Here is an 18598-nt window from a genome sequence, read left to right as displayed (position 1 = left end):
CAATCCATCCATCCATCCATCATCCATCCATCCATCCATCCATCATCCATCCATCCATCCATCCATCCATCATTCATCCATCCATCCATCCATCCATCCATCATTCATCCATCCATCCATCCATCCATCCATCATCATCCATCATCCATCCATCCATCCAAATAGAATCCCCCAACTGCCGATCTCCAAAATGGCCAACAGGGAGCGCTACGTCCATAGGCTACGTTAGCTGAAAGACGCATGTCAACGATTGCTCCGGCTACAGACTTCATATCCCAGAATCCTTCGCGTCCGGTTCTTCCATATTCCGGCTACCTCCATCCTGTCCGAGCAGGCGACAGCGAAACGGAGGATGACTTGTCTGCTGCGTTGAAGTTAAAACCTGCCGACTGAAACTTTGCTAACGGTGGTTCAGACAAATTAACTCTCCAAGGAGCTAATTACTTTGAAAGGTAAGTCCCTAATGTAGACTTTTAAAAGCCGGTTTTAATACACGTCTTTCAGCTAACTAGCTAGCTTAGTTGTTAATGATAAAGTGCTGGTAAACAACGCTTCTTCTTTATTATGGTATAATAATTGAACGACACCTGCAGCATCGTCATGTGTTTCCTTTTATTTCATCCTTCATTGTTGCCTTTCATCTTCTGTTCGTTATTTGCCTGTACGCCGCGCTAAATAGCTCAAATGTTAAGCTAAGGACTCCATAATGATTTTGTTGTTGTTTTTGTTGTCGGCCTACTCGCCGCCTCAGCTGTTTCCTCGTGCACGTTTCCTGCTTGTGTTTTAAAGAAATCCGAAATGTCAAGTTATCATAATGATGCAGGGGACAAGCGTCATCCAGTGCAGCCTTTAATTTGTAGCTAGGTCACCCTCTGTGTGATGTCATCATCGTTTGCTGAACCAGTGGTGGAAAGTAACTAAGTACATTTACTCTAAAGTGCTGTATTTGAGTACAATTTTGAGGAAACTTGTACTTGAGTACTTCCGCTCTATGCAACTAGCTCTACTTTCTGCTCCACTGCTCCTCAGAGGCAAGTATTGTACTTTTTACAGCTTTAGTTACTTTGGCAAATTCCGATTGCTAATTCAACACTTAAATCACATTACATTCTGTTTATTTAAGAAGGGGGCAGGGCAGATGAATAAAACACATGATTTGAAATGGGTTTAAAAATGCCAGAATTAGCCCAAAAGACTATTTTTCATCTGTAGTCCCCTGGCGTTGATACTAAAACGACTTTTTAAAACACAAGTAAACAAGAACGAAAGACACAAGCACATAACAAGACACAGCACAGAAGCAACAAAACAAACCACTGAGCAGAACATGTTACAAGGTAAAACAGCAGATCTTCAAAGATTAGAAAAGACACAGCTGTTGAGAGCACAAACAGCAGTTTTGAAATAAGAGGGGGAAAATAAATGTCCTCGTGTGCTTAAAGGTGCTCTAAGCGATGTTGGGTGACATTACTTCTTGTTGACGTTCAAAGTATTTTCAAACAAAACTGAGGCTAGCTCGCCCCTCCCTCCTCCTCATCCCGTCCCCATTTGTCTGGCAAGTTGCAACGCTTCGATACTAGAACATTTCTTTCATCGAAACCTTGCCCACTATGAAATTCATCTTTGTAAGTTAGACAGTGTGAGGGAGGTTCTTTGCAACTTTTGAACTACTCGTCTCTGTCCGACACGCCTGTCTCATGTAATAAATGTGTGAAGTATTTTTCAGTAATGAACTTTTACTTGTAACAGATTATTTTTACACTGTGGTATTGCTACTTTAACTAAAGTAAAAGTTTTAAGTGCAGTATAATTCACGGTTTGGATATTATTGGGCCTTGAGAGCCAGACAATATGTATCATCTTAGGATTGGTGAAATACAAAACACTGAAGGTAACAGTGAGTATGTTTACATGCACTCTTTAGTGTCCCAGTTTTGAGTCATGGGGCCCTATCTTGCACCAGCGCAAAGCCCGACGCAAGTGTCTTTGCTAGATTAAGATCAACGCAGTTGTCAATTTCCCGTCCAGCGCCCACGTCGTTTAAATAACAAATGCACGTGTGCCCATCTGTGCGCCCATGGGCGTGCTGGTCTTACAGGGAGGTGTGTTCAGGTGCATTCTGGGCGTATTGCTATCTTGAGGCAGCGGGAAGTGATCGTGCCTTTGACCAACAAAAACCTGGTCTAAAGTCAATAACGCAAGTCAATAAATAATTTCATTTTTCTTTTAACAGCAAATTAGTAAAATGCTCCGAGGCTTATGCACAGCGTTCGCACACTATGCTTGTTACACACACAGGGACGCACTGCAGCACACACACACATGCAAAAAATTACAAATAAAAATATCACGGTGCAAATCCTCCATCATAACAGCAATGCTCCAAGGTCCAAACGCGCCTGGCTTTTAAAGGGAATGGGAGATGATCTCTGATTGGTTTATTGCATGTTACGCCCAAAACACACCTCTGATTAATGAAGACACTAACTACAACCCTTTTGAACCATGCGCACGGACCCTTTTTTTCGCCGTCAAACTAGCAAAAGTGGATTTGGAAATAAAATGGGGCCCTTAACCTTGTTTTGATCATATTAGGGGTAAGACATTTATTGTTTGGCTTCAGTCTCCGTGCATTCAACAGTCTCGCTTTCCAGCACGCTCAGATAAACTGACAGTGAACTACCTGCTCAGACCCAAACAGCAGTCAGACAGTATTTTTTTTTTATCAGTAATCAGTGGAGACCAAACATAAGATGAAAAGAGAGTGATTACCAGACTTAAACTCATCATGTGGACACAAACACCACTCCGTGATTGATTAAGCTCCTCTTTGTGTAAATTGTGTGTCAGTCAGCTTGTAAATTAAGTGGCCAAAGCTAACTGAAAATCAATTAATACAGCTTCAAGAACCCAAATCTAATTAATTGGATTTTATTTAAACGTGTTATCTTGATAATCTTTTTAATGAAGAATGAGCTGGTAGTCATTAGTCATGCTTAGAAATTGATAGTCACAGCTCTGGTGTCACAGTAATATCCGCAAATATGCTTTGGTTTTAAATAAGCACAAAGTGCTCCTTCTGCATGACTGCATTCATATGCACGATTACGCTGGAGAAACGGTTTCACACGTGTTTCAGTGTTGGTCACTAATCCGTAGAAGTCCTGTGACTAGCAGGCGACTAAGATTTAAGTTTAACAATATAAAGTCATTTCATTTTTGTGTGCTCCAAATAAGTCCAAAGGAGTTCTTATATAGCTATAAAGAGGCCGTTTTATTGTGAAGGTTAGTGGATTTTGTTCTGCTTCTGTTGTGATAGATTGGGTTTCTCATCTGTATTTGAGCCAAATTCTTTTGACTGGATATTCTTTGATAACGTAAAATGAACCTTGTTAGACTTTACTGATAGTGTGCGGTTCACCCGCCTGACACAATCCAATACTGAGCCTTTTAGATTTGTTTTTGTTTAGGAAGAATTGTGACCACGATCCATCCTGAGTGGGACATTTTACAGTTAAAAATCAACTAGTCTAGACTATGGTTAACTGCTCCTCAGATCTCTGCAGGGTAAATCCAGACAGCTAGCTAGACTATCTGTCCAATCTGAGTTTTCTGTTGCACGACTAAAACAACATTTGAACGTACACATGTTCCACCAAAACAAGTTCCTTCCTGAGGCTATTTTGCAGAGGCACCGTGGCTCCGTGCGGAGCATTTTTTTTCCCCATCCAGGAATGCTGTGTGGACTCGCCAGACCCTCCTTTGCAGCGCTGTGGAGGAAGGTCTGGCAATTCCAGACTAAAAATCAACCTATCAGTGCTGTGATGGACAAACTGCAGCATGTAATGATGACACCGCTTCTAAATAACCTCAAATCTAGTTTGGGATTTCTTTCCTGGAATTTTCTTATTTGTCTTTAGCCTTGAAAGTTCCTCATACTAGAGCTGAAGATCTTTGCCTGAACCCGATGGGTTCTTTTACACAGGCTCGGGCTTGCGCTCCGGGTTTTGCGGTAAACGAGGGGTCAGGTGATGCGTTTCGATTAGCGCGAAAATGAATGCTGAGGAGGTGAAACAGAGGCTGGCCTCTGGCGATTACATTTTGGTTGCACCGACAAAGAAAGCAAAGTCTGAGGTGTGGAGAACTTTTGACCATGTGCATAATGAGAATAATTAGCCAGTGTATAAATAGACTCATTCTTGACAAAAGGCAAACGAGCTGTGTGCGTACGCACATTTGAATAATGTCGGGCTGTAAACGGGTTCAGGCTTTTAAAAAGCTGTCAATCAAAATGTACTTGTCAGGCTCGGGCCTTGTCGGGCCTGACTTTTACAGCTCTACCTCATAACTAACTCTGAACTGGGAAAGATTGGTTTCTTGTAATGTGCACTCACCGTGAATAAACTGCACCACAGCTTGAAATTACAGGCGCTCATTCTTCTGAGGGACTTTATTAGCTTATAACTATATATAATAATCTTGTTGTGATCTTACTTTACTTGGGATACTTTCTTGTTGTATACATCTGTATATGTTGTCTCTCTTGCATGACATTTCCTGAGAAAATAAATCTTGAGTAATACCTGTATTATGAAATACAGATTTTTTTTTTTGTGGTCATAGAAACCCTCAAAAGAGCTATCAAAAAAGCAAACCGTTTAATCAGGTTAAACAAAAAGTATAAAAGGAATGTGAAGAGGAAGCTGGTGGTACTTTTAGGGACAATTACAGTATTTGTTTTGACGTGTGTTACAGCGTGTTGGCTATTTGCCTTCCTATTTTGATTAAAAAAGTTCCTTAGACCTTTTCAGTAGTTCACATTGATGCTGTCCAGTAAACCTCGGGACAGTTTACTAATCATTTACAAAATGCAGCCCTAAGCTTAGGTGTTCAGCTGAATAATCCCTGTGCCGTCAAGTTGGAAATGTACCTTTTTCTAATAATTACTTCTTCTTACAGAGACGTTGCAATGGATTTATGGTCACGTAGTTTTGAAAACCTATGCAAAGTAATGCTGAGATGAAGCTGATTCCTCCCCCCCCCCGAGTATAAAACATGAAAACCACGTGCAGCCAACCACACAGCCAGCTAATAACGAAAAGAGCGTGAAAAAAAAAAAAAAAAGAAACTGCATGTGTGAATTACAGTTCATGCAAAAGAGCAACTAGTTTCACTTCCTATAACAAAGACGTGAAAGAAAGAAGTGTTATGGGGGTTATTATGGTCAAAGGTCATAGCACCCAGACAATAAAAACTGTTATTCGGGTCATGTAACACATCTGTTTTACAAACTTCTTGTCAAAAAGAAGCAATCAAATATGCTAGGATTTTTTTTTCCAGTTGGACACCAACATTAAAAAACATCAGTGAGTACACAGCACACCAATATTCCACTATTATTCTGAATATGACATTCAGAATTTGATACAGGCATGTAAACAGTTTATTCCGGTCGGATACTTTGGACATGTATACAGCGCATTCGGAATATGCGTCTTAATCGGGGGGTTTTTACGGCCTCTTGCCTGTTTACGGCTTACAGTCGGTCGGCGTTGCTATGGTTGCTGTACACAAACCATGGGTTCACCATCTGGTGGAAAGACTGAAACCAGAAGGGTGGAGAGCGACTGTTCGAGCAGCAGATTAATGGCCATACGTGTTGGAATGGCATCATGTATGGGTGTAATGTTCAAATGCCAACATACTCTTTCTTTACTTAGTCGTGCAACAGAAAACTCAGATTGGACAGATAGTCTAGCTAGCTGTCTGGATTTACCCTGCAGAGATCTGAGGAGCAGTTAACCATAGTCCTCACAAAGCCACCGGAGGTTTAGAACACCAACACAAAGAAAGTGAAAGGTGACGGACATCCGGCCTAAAAAGAGGGACATCCCGCGGAATTTCCGGCGGCACATGAACAATCCCGGAAATAAAACGTCGTCGATAAAGACTAATGAAGCTGTACAGTGGATACATCTGTCGTTGTGAAATCATATTTTTTTTTAACCTTTTGTGTCTTCCTTCCTGCAGATGCAGTGATGAAGTTAACCTCCAAAGAGTGAGTCCACATCCTATAAAACCAGCCTGGCTTCCTGTTCCAATGTCCCGCCTCCTGTGACTCCAGCTGAGTGCACCTTCTGTTGACCAGTGGGCGGCGCTGGCTCTTCTCGGGGGGGTGTCGGTGGGGGGTTGAGACCAGAGATGGACAGCCGATGCAGCAGTAGTGCCGATTCGCGGCTGACCGGCAGGGGGCCCGGGTCCAACAACAACAGCACGCCTTTCTGCTCGAGAGGGGATTCGTACGAAGCTGGGGAGAAGAAGTGCATCTCGGACGTGAGGAGGACCTTCTGCCTCTTCGTCACCTTTGACCTCTTGTTCATCACAATGCTCTGGATCATAGAGCTCAATGTAAGACGCCTGTTTGTCTTGTGGATGTGTGTCACACACTGAATGCCTGGCTCAGAGGTCATAAGAGTCTCCATTTCGATTTCTGCTTTTTTTTAAACCCTCAGACAGTGATGGTAATGTTAAGAGACTTAATTACAGGTGGGTTATCCTACTAATAAATACATAAATACATAAAAAATACATGACACTGTCATGACACATGAACCTTAACCCTAACTTGTCATGACAAAACCGAATGACCCTTACTAAAAGAAGCGTTATGTCATAAACGTTCATGACAGTGTCATGTCACTCTTATGTAGATACCTTCAAGTAACGTGCAACCAAAATATGTAACACAGAAAAGACCAAAAAGTTGTATAAATTTAATTTCATGAGATCAAAGTGATTAAACCATACAGACATTTGTTCCAATGTTTCCAAAAGTAAGAAGTGTACCTTGTGTCACTCTGCGTGGGGTCAGTTAAAGCCATTATAATTAAATTTTTTGAATAAGTTAAGCGACACACAAATTTGTACATAAAATGACTCAACACAGCAGGAGGGTGGCAACATTACTAGACACAAACATATCACTCGCATTCTTTCTCTTTTTTTCCTTACTGTAGCTGCACCACAAGTGGGCTGTATAGAGTGGAGTGCAGTAGGCTCTAAACAGGGCAGTGTTAACATCATCTGTGCACATGTGAAATTTGCGTGCCACCATATTGGCTTGTGCATACACAATGTCAGAATGTCAGACAGACATTAGCCAAACAATAACATTTTCACGTAATGTCAAAAGAATTTGGCTGACCCTGTTCATCATGAGTCATTGTATTTTATGTAGCACTTTATCAGATAAGCCACCCTCACATTTAAGTTATGTAGCTGCAACCGTACACACACCGTAACGGCTTTACGGTCAAACATTTTAGTTTGAACTTTGTCGAGGCCGAACAGAAAAAGGGCAGGTGCTGCTCGAGCAGTGAATCGAGGTTAGAAAACATTTTGCCCTGAAGGAGGAAGTGATTTCAGTTGAGCAGTGAACCTTGAGCACTGAAGCACATACATTTTGTATTACTGTATTACAACCAGTGACTCACTTTGAACAGTAACTCTGCTCACAATCAGTACCATTATTAAACCTGTTGGACTGCAACTCAAATATGTGCTCAAGGGTTTCCTGCCTTCTTGTAAGTTTGCCTGGCTTCCTCTCTTTTAGGGCTGCACGATATGAGGAAAATATGCGATATGCGATAAGGTTGTTGAATATCGTGATAACGCTATTTCTTGTGATACATAAACATATTAAAGTGTACTCAGTTCTGCATTTCTGCTGCTCTCAGTATTCTGCTAAAATACAACAAATCGCTCGTTGAATTTAAAACAAACGAAAGGAAATAGTTTCCAACATTATTTTATTGAACAAATTAAACATTGAATTGAAAAGGAACCATTAAAAAAGAATGACAGTATATTTTCTACTGATATTTTCTTTCAACTAACACAAAAAATCTCTCTCTCTCTCTCTCTCTCTCTCTCTCTCTCTCTCTCTCTCTCTGTATATATATATATATATATATATATATATATATATATATATATATATATATATATATATATATAGGGGTAAATATGAATGCACCAAAAATAAAATTTTCTCAAGTCTACTGTGGCTAAAAATAGAAAATACATATAAAAGTCTCTTTTAAATCCTAATTAACATGACCTCATGACCTAACATGAAGGGACGCAGGCTATTTAATCAAGTTAAGGGGCTGCAATGAAGTCCAGTGTTTTCACCCGGGAGACTTTTTTTTGTTTACACGAATACGCTCGCAGGTGAAAACAACAAAATATTTTATTGGATGTGCCTTTTTTGTTTAGACGGCGACGGCGTTTTTGGGGCTTAAAAACACAAAAAAGTGAAACCACCCTCCAGAGTGGAAATCTTAAAAACGCTCCACCGCCGCATTCCCGTCTAAAGGGTAAAAACGCGAGAGCGCCCTCTGGTGGACAAACTGTGCAACGCCAACACTCAGAACAATGGTTGAAGGGGGTTTCGTCTGTTTTTATTTCATTTTTTAAATATTCATTTATCGGCCATTATAAATGCCGATACCGATAGTTTGGAAAATGCCTAATATCTGCCGATAATATCGTCCCGCCGATATACATCGGTCGGGCTCTACTAACTACTAATAATCGGTGTCGGGATCGCCCCTGACAAACCAGTATCTGTCGATCCCTACCCAAAACGGCTCAGGCGCTGCTCCTAAACCTTATAATGGTGGGGGAAACTTCTGGACATGTAGTGCAGCATTTTCCCCATCAAATTGTTCTTATTTTTAGGGGCTTAAAGCGTCTCTAGCCTCAACATTCTATGTTAAATAGAGGCTAACATTTTCATCTGTTTCAGATAGCGTTCTCATCGGTGGTTTGTGTTTGACAGGTGAACGGCGGCATTCAGCAGCAGCTGGAGAAAGAAGTCCTGCACTACAACTACCACGCCTCCTTCTTCGACATCTTTGTAAGTTCTTACTTTTCCTTCACATTTGAATTAGTTTTTTAATCCTTTTCTGTGTTTTCTAAAGGTGACGTAGTACAAAGAGGTGTCACATTTAGACAGACAAAGGTGGGACAAAATAAACAGACATTAACACAAGACACATCAAACAGAATATGGTTTGAGTATGGTGCAGATGTTTTGTTGTTTTTGTTGCTGGGAGTGTTGTACGTGTTTGTGTGCATTTATGAAAGTATGTTGTGAATTTATACATACTTAAAGGGTAACTACCGTTTTTGTCTTTTTTTTATTCAACCTGGACCCCATGCAAAAGGGCTCCTGCACACTGCCTGCGTGGCGTGAGCGCGGCGTTACTGCTGCGTGTCAGTTGCGTGGCGGCTGCGTGGCGTTTTCGATGTCTTTGCACACCAGAAACGTGTCTGACGCGGCGCTGCTGCTGCTGTTAGCCTTGTCTGTACACATGGATGTTTCCCATTGATAAAATGAAATGTTAAACATAAATATATACTGATTTCATTACAGCAAAGACGTTTGCAGTATTGACGGCAAAATAGGCTACAGAATATTTGGTTCTGTATTGACAGGTGCAATATTTGAAAATCAATAATTATTTATTATTATTTTTAAATTACATTTATATCTGCATTTATGTCAAAACCTAGAGACTTTCAAACATCAAAATGTCATTTATTAATATGTATTAGTGTCAAAATGACATAAAAACATCTTTTCCTATTCTATTTTGCCTGGAAACGCTTCCAACACGCTTGCATGAGGTGCGTGTCACGCAGGCAGTGTGCAAGCTCTAACCTATTAACATGGGAGCCGAAATAAAAACGGACACGCCACGCAGCTGACACGCTCACGCCACGCTCACGCCACGCTCACACCATGTAGCCAGTGTGCAGGAGCCCTAATACTAAATACTGATGTGACCAAAAATCTTTGAATTTGGTCCAGTATTGAGCGAGATCGCAATGACGAGCCGGCACGAACCGAGCTGCAATATAACCTAATGGGGTAATCGTGCAGCCTTGATTTTTTTTTTTTTTTTAATGCTACTGAAAGGCTCAGATTCTTACTAAAAGTGTCTGACAACGTTATCGATCTCAGGACGTGAGGTCTTGTCACAAATGCATGAGGAAATGGGGTTTAAAAAGTCATTAGTTACCCTTTTAAAGTGCTCATATTCAGCTTTTTGGCATTTCCCCTTTCCTTTATTGTGTTATGTATATTTTTATGCACGTTATAGGTTTACAAAGTGAAAAAGCCCAAAGTCCCCCCCAAAGGGACTCACCATCTCCAACAGAAAACACTGTTCACAAACTGCTCCAAACAGCTCTGTTGTTGTACTGTCAGGGCACGCCCTCATACTCTGCTTCTGACTGGCTAGTAGTCCTTACCTAGGTACTGTCAGGGCACGCCCTCATACTCTGCTTCTGACTGGCTAGTAGTCCTTACCTAGGTACTGTCAGGGCACGCCCTCATACTCTGCTTCTGACTGGCTAGTAGTCCTTACCTAGGTACTGTCAGGGCACGCCCTCATACTCTGCTTCTGACTGGCTAGTAGTCCTTACCTAGGTACTGTCAGGGCACGCCCTCATACTCCTGACTGGCTAGTAGTCCTTACCTAGCTACTGTAAACCTATTCTGATATAACCTCTAAACACAATTATGAACCTGAAAATTAGCATAATATGAGCTCTTTAACTGTGACCAGAGGAATGTGGAGAAATAAATAAATTAGTAATAATAATAATAATAATGTTGATAAATATGTGAAATATTCTGTACTTTGGGGGGCTCTATTGAAAGACCAAATTTAATAGATTCATTATTTTGATTCTTCCTGTTTTTCTTTCTCTTTCTTATCTTCCCCTTTTCTTCCTTCGTACATTCTCCATTTCTTTTGTGTTATTTAACCTCCTGTCATTGCTTCCTTTTTCATTCCTTCATGTGAACTTCTTCCTCCTTTCTTTCCTCCCTCAGCTCCTGGCTGTTTTCAGGTTTGCCACTCTCATCCTGGCGTACGCCGTCTGTAAGCTTCGCCACTGGTGGGCCATCGCAGTAAGTTGTCTTGTCTGTTTTTGGAAGACTGTACTATGACAGTATTTTGTTATTTGTGCCAGCAGAGGGCACTGTTGGGTGAAACAAACTCATACGGCTGTAGTTGAAATGAGTTTGTTTTTTATGATGATAAACTGATTTTTCACTGAAGGGGTCAGTATTTGTTTATATGCAGTGAAACGTCCGACACAAACACTGTTGTTGTTGTTGTTGTTGTTGTTATTGATTACCTGGATGTAAATGAGTGATCAGGGTTTCCTGTATTTCTGTGTACTGGTGCTCTTATCTGTCTAAGGTCCCGGATCGAGATACGATATACTTTGATGTCCCCATGGGGAAACTTTCCATGGGCCTTACAATCATTCATTCATTCATTCATTGAAATAAATGTAATATATGTAATAATTTGAAAGACAAACGCACAGAGTGTCTTTGATTTTATAGTTAGATATATAATAGTTTCCTCTCTGTTACATACTAACGAAAGGTTCATTTTATAAAAATTAGAGTTAGACCAGTGTTTACCCTGTGTATGTATATTTCTTATTTTATATATATATATATATATATATATATATATATATAATTTTTATTTGTTGTCATCTCTCTCATTTTTGCTTAGAGAGAGAGATCACTTGTTCTTGTCTCTGTTTCTATAAAAGGCAATAACAAATGTGAATGACAAAAAAAAAAAACGTGATAATACCACCTCTGCAGTATGAGTGTCTGTACTCCGTGTTCCCTCTGTTTGACAGATCACCACTGCAGCCAGCTGTGCTTTCCTGATTGTTAAAGTCATTTTATCAAAGGTAAGAGTCGACTGACTATGATTAAAAAAGACACATTTCTATGTAGTTTTTTAGAACGATGGCATCAAGATAAGATCCACATTGTTCCATACATACATACATGCATGCATATATATATATATATATATATATATATATATACATACATACATACATACATACATACATACATACATACATACATACATACATACATACATACATGTTATTGAACAAACAACACAGCAAGGCTCCCTAAAACACTAATCCCTTAGTAAATATGTAATAGTAGCAAAACCAAAGAGCTTCTCCCAGTCTGTCTTACAGATAGAACACACTGCACGTGTAAGCATCGCATTGTCAATAACAATTGATACTCGATACTTTAGAGGCAATTCTGTTGGTGCCTAAAAAAGTATTGAATTCGGTACCCATCCCTAATGGAGAGTGTCCTGAAAACTAAAGGCAAACAACTTCTTCTTCTTCTTCTTCCTCGTCCTCCTCCTCCTCCTCTGTGCAGCTGCTGTCTCAGGGGGCCTTTGGGTACCTGCTGCCCATCATCTCCTTCGTGTTGGCCTGGATAGAAACATGGCTGCTCGACTTCAAGGTTCTGCCTCAGGAGAACGAAGATGAAAACAGTGAGTCACCGTCACGCAGCTCTTCTCTCCGCTAATAATCCACTGTTATTACTAGGGGTGCACCGATCCGATATTAAGATCGGATATCGGTCCCGATATTGACAAAATAGCTGGATCGGGGATCGGAAAAATTAACAGATCCACGGGCCGATCAAGTTTTGTTAGTTTTTTTCCCCCCTCTGTCGCACGTGTGTCGCATGCTGGAAGAGCTGAGTGTACAAATAAATAACAATTCAATACATTACATCTACGTTATTTTGTCTTAGTTAGGAAAGTAATGTTTAGTTAGGAAAGTCTGGTGCCTTTAGTCTCTTCCACATGGTGGAAGGAAGGTAGAAGGTGGAAGGTATACAGTGTATTATTAATTCAACAACTGGTATCAGATCGGTATCGGGTATCAACAGATACACAAAGCCCAGGCATCGGTATCGGGACTGAAAAAGTCAGATCGGTGCATCTCCAGTTATTACTGCTGTTACTACTGTTATTACTGCTGTTACTACTGTTATTACTGCTGTTACTACTGTTTCTTTTGGCAGTTTTCAGCGGTGATGCAGAGTGTGATGTGTTAACATTCTGGGGTTTTCATTATTTTTATTAGTTTAAAATTCTGCAGAAGTCTGTGTCCACATGGAGTCCTATCTCGCACCCGGCGCAGCGCGAAGCCCGACCCAAGTGTCTTTGCTAGTTTAAGACCGACGCAGTTGTCAATTTCCAGTCCAGCGCCCGCATCGTTTAAACAGCAAATGCAACTGCGCCCATCTGTGCGCCCATGGGCGTGCTGATCTTTTAGGGAGGTGTGTTCAGGTGCATTCTGGGCGTAAAACTGTCTTGAGGCAGCGGAAAGTGATCGCGACATTCTTTTTCTTTATTCTATAAAGGACAACACACATTAATTAACATTTCTGTACATGTGCCGGTGTTCTAATTTTCAACTGTAGTCCTTTGGCCAGCTGATTTTAGACCAGAGCAACAGGAAACAGCAAGACATCAGTACAGGTTAAACTATACAGACAGAAGTCAACAAGACACCGTATAGACAGCTAGAGCAACACATACGCTTTCTCAGTAAGCCATGCAGAGCTACAGGAAGCTGCAAGACATTAGCACAGTTATACATCAACAGTATCCCCATTCAGTATAAGAAGCCATGCAAGCATCAAAACAGCCAAGCAACACAGACCCGAGCCATCTGCTTGCGCCGTTCAACCGTGCATAGCAGTAGCAAGCAGTAATAAAAAGATGAAATAGGCTACATCACTCATGACGGAGTTAATACAGCACAGGTTAATAAGATGATAAAATAGTTATTGACTCTCTCCTGCTGTTAGAGTAGCTGCTCTTCATGCTCTCCTCTCCTTTGTGTGTTTCAGGATATCAGTCCATCATGGACGCCACAGAGCGAGCTCCTCCCCTGGGTCCAGGTCCTTTATCTGACGGACAGTTCTACTCCCCACCAGAGTCAGTGGCAGGTCTGTTCACTCACACCGACACTAACCCCAAAATATGTCACACTTACCTAGGGTTGGGTATCGTTTGGGTTTTGTCCGATACCGATGCTAAAACGGTACTTAATAGTTACGATACTTAAAACGGTGCCGGTCCTTAAACGGTGCCTGAACCGATACTTAAAAAATAGGGTAATAGGGTATTTGCAGGTATAGTGAAGGGTATGTGATGATGTGGGGCTATTTTAATTCCAAAGGCCAAGGGAACTTTATCAGGATCATAGTATTCTGGATCCATGAAATAACTGGCCTTTCAAAATAAAAGTCTGCCTGCCTCTATGGGAATTTAACATAGGGGTGTACTGACTTATGCCCCCTGTATTTTAAGGAAGAACATTTATTTATTTACGATACATTATTCATTCACAAAGAAAATTGGTGTCCTTAAAGGTTGGATTTTTCCTCCTTTTTTTAATTAAGGCATTTTTTTTATTCCTGTTTTTAGTCAACTTTAGCATGGGTTCATAAACTTATGAGCACCACTGTAGAAAGCTTTTACAAATGGGTCAAATTAGACCCGAGGACAACAGGAGGGTTAAATAATTGACCCAGTAACCTCTAGTGGTATGAAGACCTGCACATAGTTTTGATTTGATTTGTCCAGGTTATCAGATTTCTGGGTCCACGGAGTATTAATTTAAACCACAAAAACTATGACTAATATTATGGGGTGGGCATCTCTCCCTTATAAAGCCCAGTTCAAACCAAAAATTAACGACGAGACAAGTTGAAACTTGCTCACTCTCTGTTCTACATTTTGTTATGCACCACATAGGGTTGGGCATGGTTTGGATCTTAACGGTTCTGATTCCAATTCTTCCTTTGGATTCCGGTTCTTAACGATTCTTGATTCGGATTCTTTGAGGGGTGGAGTTGAAACGGGTCACGTGCTTATTTTCACCTATTTTGATCCAATGGTAGGTTGCAGTTTTACAGCTTTTTCCACGTAAACTAAAGCCACACTAGAGCTCTACTTACTGTGCTCCAAAGCTGCAACACAACAAGCACCTGGTCGCTACGGAAACCAAAACTTGCGCATGTTAAATTGGGAAGCGATGGTTGGATTTGAAACCAAATCCTCTAAACGATTCCAATAAAGAAACGATTCCACTGGAATCGTCATTTTTGAAAGGATTCCAAGAGGGAATCGGTTCTCGATGCCCAACCGTTGCACCACAACACCAAGCAAACTCCTTCCATGTGACCAGATTTTGATTCTGAACATTGATTCTGATTTGTTTCTCTCTCGTGTTCAGACTCTGACGAGGAACTGGATGATAAACACGATCCAGAAATAGGACTCATCCAGTAGCGAGCTAACAGGTAAACCGTATGTCGTGGAGAGTCGTGGCTATTTATTGAAGATGATGCAGTTAATGTCAGTATTTTATAGAGCCTGACCGATATATCGGCCAATATTAGACATTTTCCAAACTATACTATAAATAAAGACAGACGAAACCCCCTTCAACCATTGATCTGAGTGTTGGCGTTGTATAGTCTGTCCTCCAGAGGGCGCTCTACAACGTCCCTGTTGGCAACACTCGTGTTTAACCCTTTAAGTTTCAGATCTTAAGTTTGTATTTTTATACATTTTATTTTATCAGAACTTTAATATATTTTGATGTTCCTCTGTTCTGGTGTGACAATGAAACAAACAAGTTTCTTTTTAAACTGCATCATCATATTATTTTAGTGAGGACTCATAAATAACTACAGATAACTAATGTTAGGGAAATCTGTTTATGTTTTGTTACGCCTTTCCGGATTTTTTATTTTTTACATATATCGGCCGATATATCGGATTTTTAAATCACCAAATATTTGTATCGATATCGGCCTTGAAAAATCCTTTACCGGTCGGACTCTGGTATCTTAACCCAAGTTATGAACCTGTTTGTTCTCCTCAGGATATCCGTTTCTGAAGGCGACGTCGTTCTCCTGCTCCCGTTGGACTACTGAGGGGAATCTCTGCCTTACACATTCTGCTATTTTAGCTTTGATTCATCTCAAACTAGTTTTTGTATATTCATACTCACGACTGCACCTCTGATATCAGCCTGCTGCATGTGCACCCGGGACTGGAGAAAGTGCCGCTTAAAAAAGCAATTTCCTTATCACGACTCATTCGTTTTCAGGGTCGGTTTTTTTCCCTCACATTTAATAAAACTCTGTAGCTTAGAGGGAAATAAATATGAATGGATATATATATATATATATATGTGTGTGTGTGTGTATATATACACAAAATTACATGTGTCTCAAATGGGAAGAATAAGAATTAAATCAATAATTTGAGATCTATTTCAGTGTCAAACTCATAATTCAAAGTGTTTTTTTTTTTACACAGTTATTTCTTCTCTAAGGTATTGTCTTATATTTCCAATGTCATGTTTACTTTTAATTTGTCGATCATTTGTACATGCTTGGGTTTGAAGTCACTGTAAAGGAAAACAAAAAGGCTTGTTCGATAGACTGCATATAAAAAAAAAAAAGGATTTTTTTCGGCCAGTATTGAGTTTATGGATCACGTTTGAAGTGAACGCAAGAGGAAAAATTTACTGCGTTTAATAACTCTGAAATGTATTAGACTACTTCCAGGTCTTTAAAAAGAAGGTTGAAACAACGTGCACAGTGTGGAGATTTTAAGAAAACTGCCTGCTTCTCAAAGAGTGAAGTATTATTATTATTATTATTATTATTTACTTTAAAACCAAATGAGCCATAAACGTGCGGCACTTAAACGTGAAGGTTTGAGCTGCTCTGTGTGAACTGTTAACTGCTCTTAAAATGCTGCTATTCCACACAGATGGAGCTCAACATGAGCTGAAAAATACATGTACATATATATATTCATGCATGCCTTGCAAGCCCAGTGGTTTTGCTTTTATGAAAAGCTTGTCTGTAAAATAGAATCAATAAAATGTGAACTGTGTGTGTGTGTGTGTGTGTGTTTTTTTTAAATATATTTTATTCTGCTTTTTGATTTGTAGAATTAACATTCTCCTCAACTACAAAGGCCCAAAGTTATGGAAAGCCGATGACAAATACTCAAATCAATCATCATCCTGAATCTTATTACAGTAATGTTACCAAAAGTAAACATATGCGTTATGCAGAATGGCCAAGCAAACTAAACTAACATGGACATACTATACTATGACTTTACTTTTTTTGACCTGCTATACTATGACTTTTTTTTACTTTTTCAAGATACTATGACGTTTTTCGACATACTATGAATTCTTTGACTTTTTCGACATGCTACACTGACTTTTTATGACTTTTTTCGACATACTATACTATGACTTTTTTACTTTTTCGACATACTATACTATAAAATCTTTGACTTTTTCGACATGCTATACTATGACTTTTTGGATTTTTTTATACATTACTTGACTTTTTTTTTTTACTTTTTCGACATACTTTATTATGATTTTTTTAAGCCGCACAGTCACAATGAATACATCTTCCATTTATTTCAGGATGATAAACTGAAATGCTGAGAATGCTTCTCTGACAAAGAGCCCTGAAAATATGACAGAAAAATACAGGGAATTCATTCAGTCACCGCTCCATCCCTTTGGTTACTTTGTTGGGGAAGACCCATGACTAGGTGGAGAGATTATATATATCAGAATTAGAATCAGAAAGGAGTTTATTGCCACGGCAGTTACCCTACGTGGTATTCGTATACATACGCAAACATATTTAACATTCATTAAGAATAAACAATAAATACAGAGACAGAAACCATATATACAAAATAGCTGTTTAAGTAGTTTGAGCACTCCACCCTGGCCTGGGCACGCCTTGGCTAATGTGACTGTGGTATGGGAAGTTTAGGGTCCTCTGCTGGAGCTGCTGCCGCACCCGGGACAAGAGGATGATAATGGATGGATCCACGTTAACCATTCTTCACATCGGCGTGAATTGATCCCACACACAGCACTCATCTAAACCAGGGTCCCTCCACGGTTCTCCAAGTTACATTTAAGACTTTGAAGACATTTTTAAAACCACCTAGGATGACATTTAACGCCAACTTTACTTCCATATAATGGGAAATCAGCGTGGATTAAAAGCCAGAGAAAATAAGTGTTCACAGAGTAACATTATGTGAATTTAATAAAACATTTATTAGTCATCATAATACTCACAATCATATTTAATACAGAATATCTCTGTGAACTGTGTTTGTAATTCAATGACCAAATAAATGACTAAACACAGTGCGCACAGGTTGAAAAAAGTAAAAAAGTCATAGTATAGTATGTCAAAAAAAGTAAAAAAAAATCACAGTATAGTATGTTGAAAAAAGTAAAAAAGTCACAGTATAGTATGTCGAAAAAAGTAAAAAAGTTATAGCATAGTATGTCAAAAAAAGTCACAGTATAGTATGTCGAAAAAAAGTAAAAAAAGTCACAGTATAGTATGTCGAAAAAAGTAAAAAAGTCATAGTATGTTGATAAAAGTAAAAAAGTTATAGTGTAGTATGTCGAAAAAAGTAAAAAAGTTATAGTATAGTATGTCGAAAAAGTAAAAAAGTCACAGTATAGTATGTCGAAAAAAGTCATATAGTATGTCGAAAAAAGTAAAAAAGTCACAGTATAGTATGTCGAAAAAAAGTAAAAAAAAGTCACAGTATAGTATGTCGAAAAAAGTAAAAAAGTCACA

General features: G+C 39.5%; 1 protein-coding gene across 1 annotated transcript; it reads left to right on the top strand.

Annotated features, from left to right (window-relative positions):
* The first annotated feature begins 300 nt into the window (after nt 1-300).
* On the top strand, nt 301-16853 carry stard3nl (STARD3 N-terminal like). The gene is made up of 9 exons (XM_078265060.1): nt 301-452; nt 6031-6408; nt 8843-8920; nt 10907-10984; nt 11740-11793; nt 12293-12410; nt 13784-13882; nt 15175-15241; nt 15829-16853. Exons 2-8 carry the CDS (start codon nt 6202-6204, stop codon nt 15228-15230), a joined length of 690 nt encoding a protein of 229 aa, XP_078121186.1. The 5' UTR covers nt 301-452; nt 6031-6201; the 3' UTR covers nt 15231-15241; nt 15829-16853.
* Nucleotides 16854-18598: the final 1745 nt, after the last annotated feature.

This window comes from Sander vitreus, chromosome 12 (genome assembly GCF_031162955.1).
Source record: "Sander vitreus isolate 19-12246 chromosome 12, sanVit1, whole genome shotgun sequence".
In the NCBI taxonomy this organism is placed as follows: Eukaryota; Metazoa; Chordata; class Actinopteri; order Perciformes; family Percidae; genus Sander; species Sander vitreus.
This window is presented reverse-complemented; position numbering and strand designations above follow the sequence as displayed.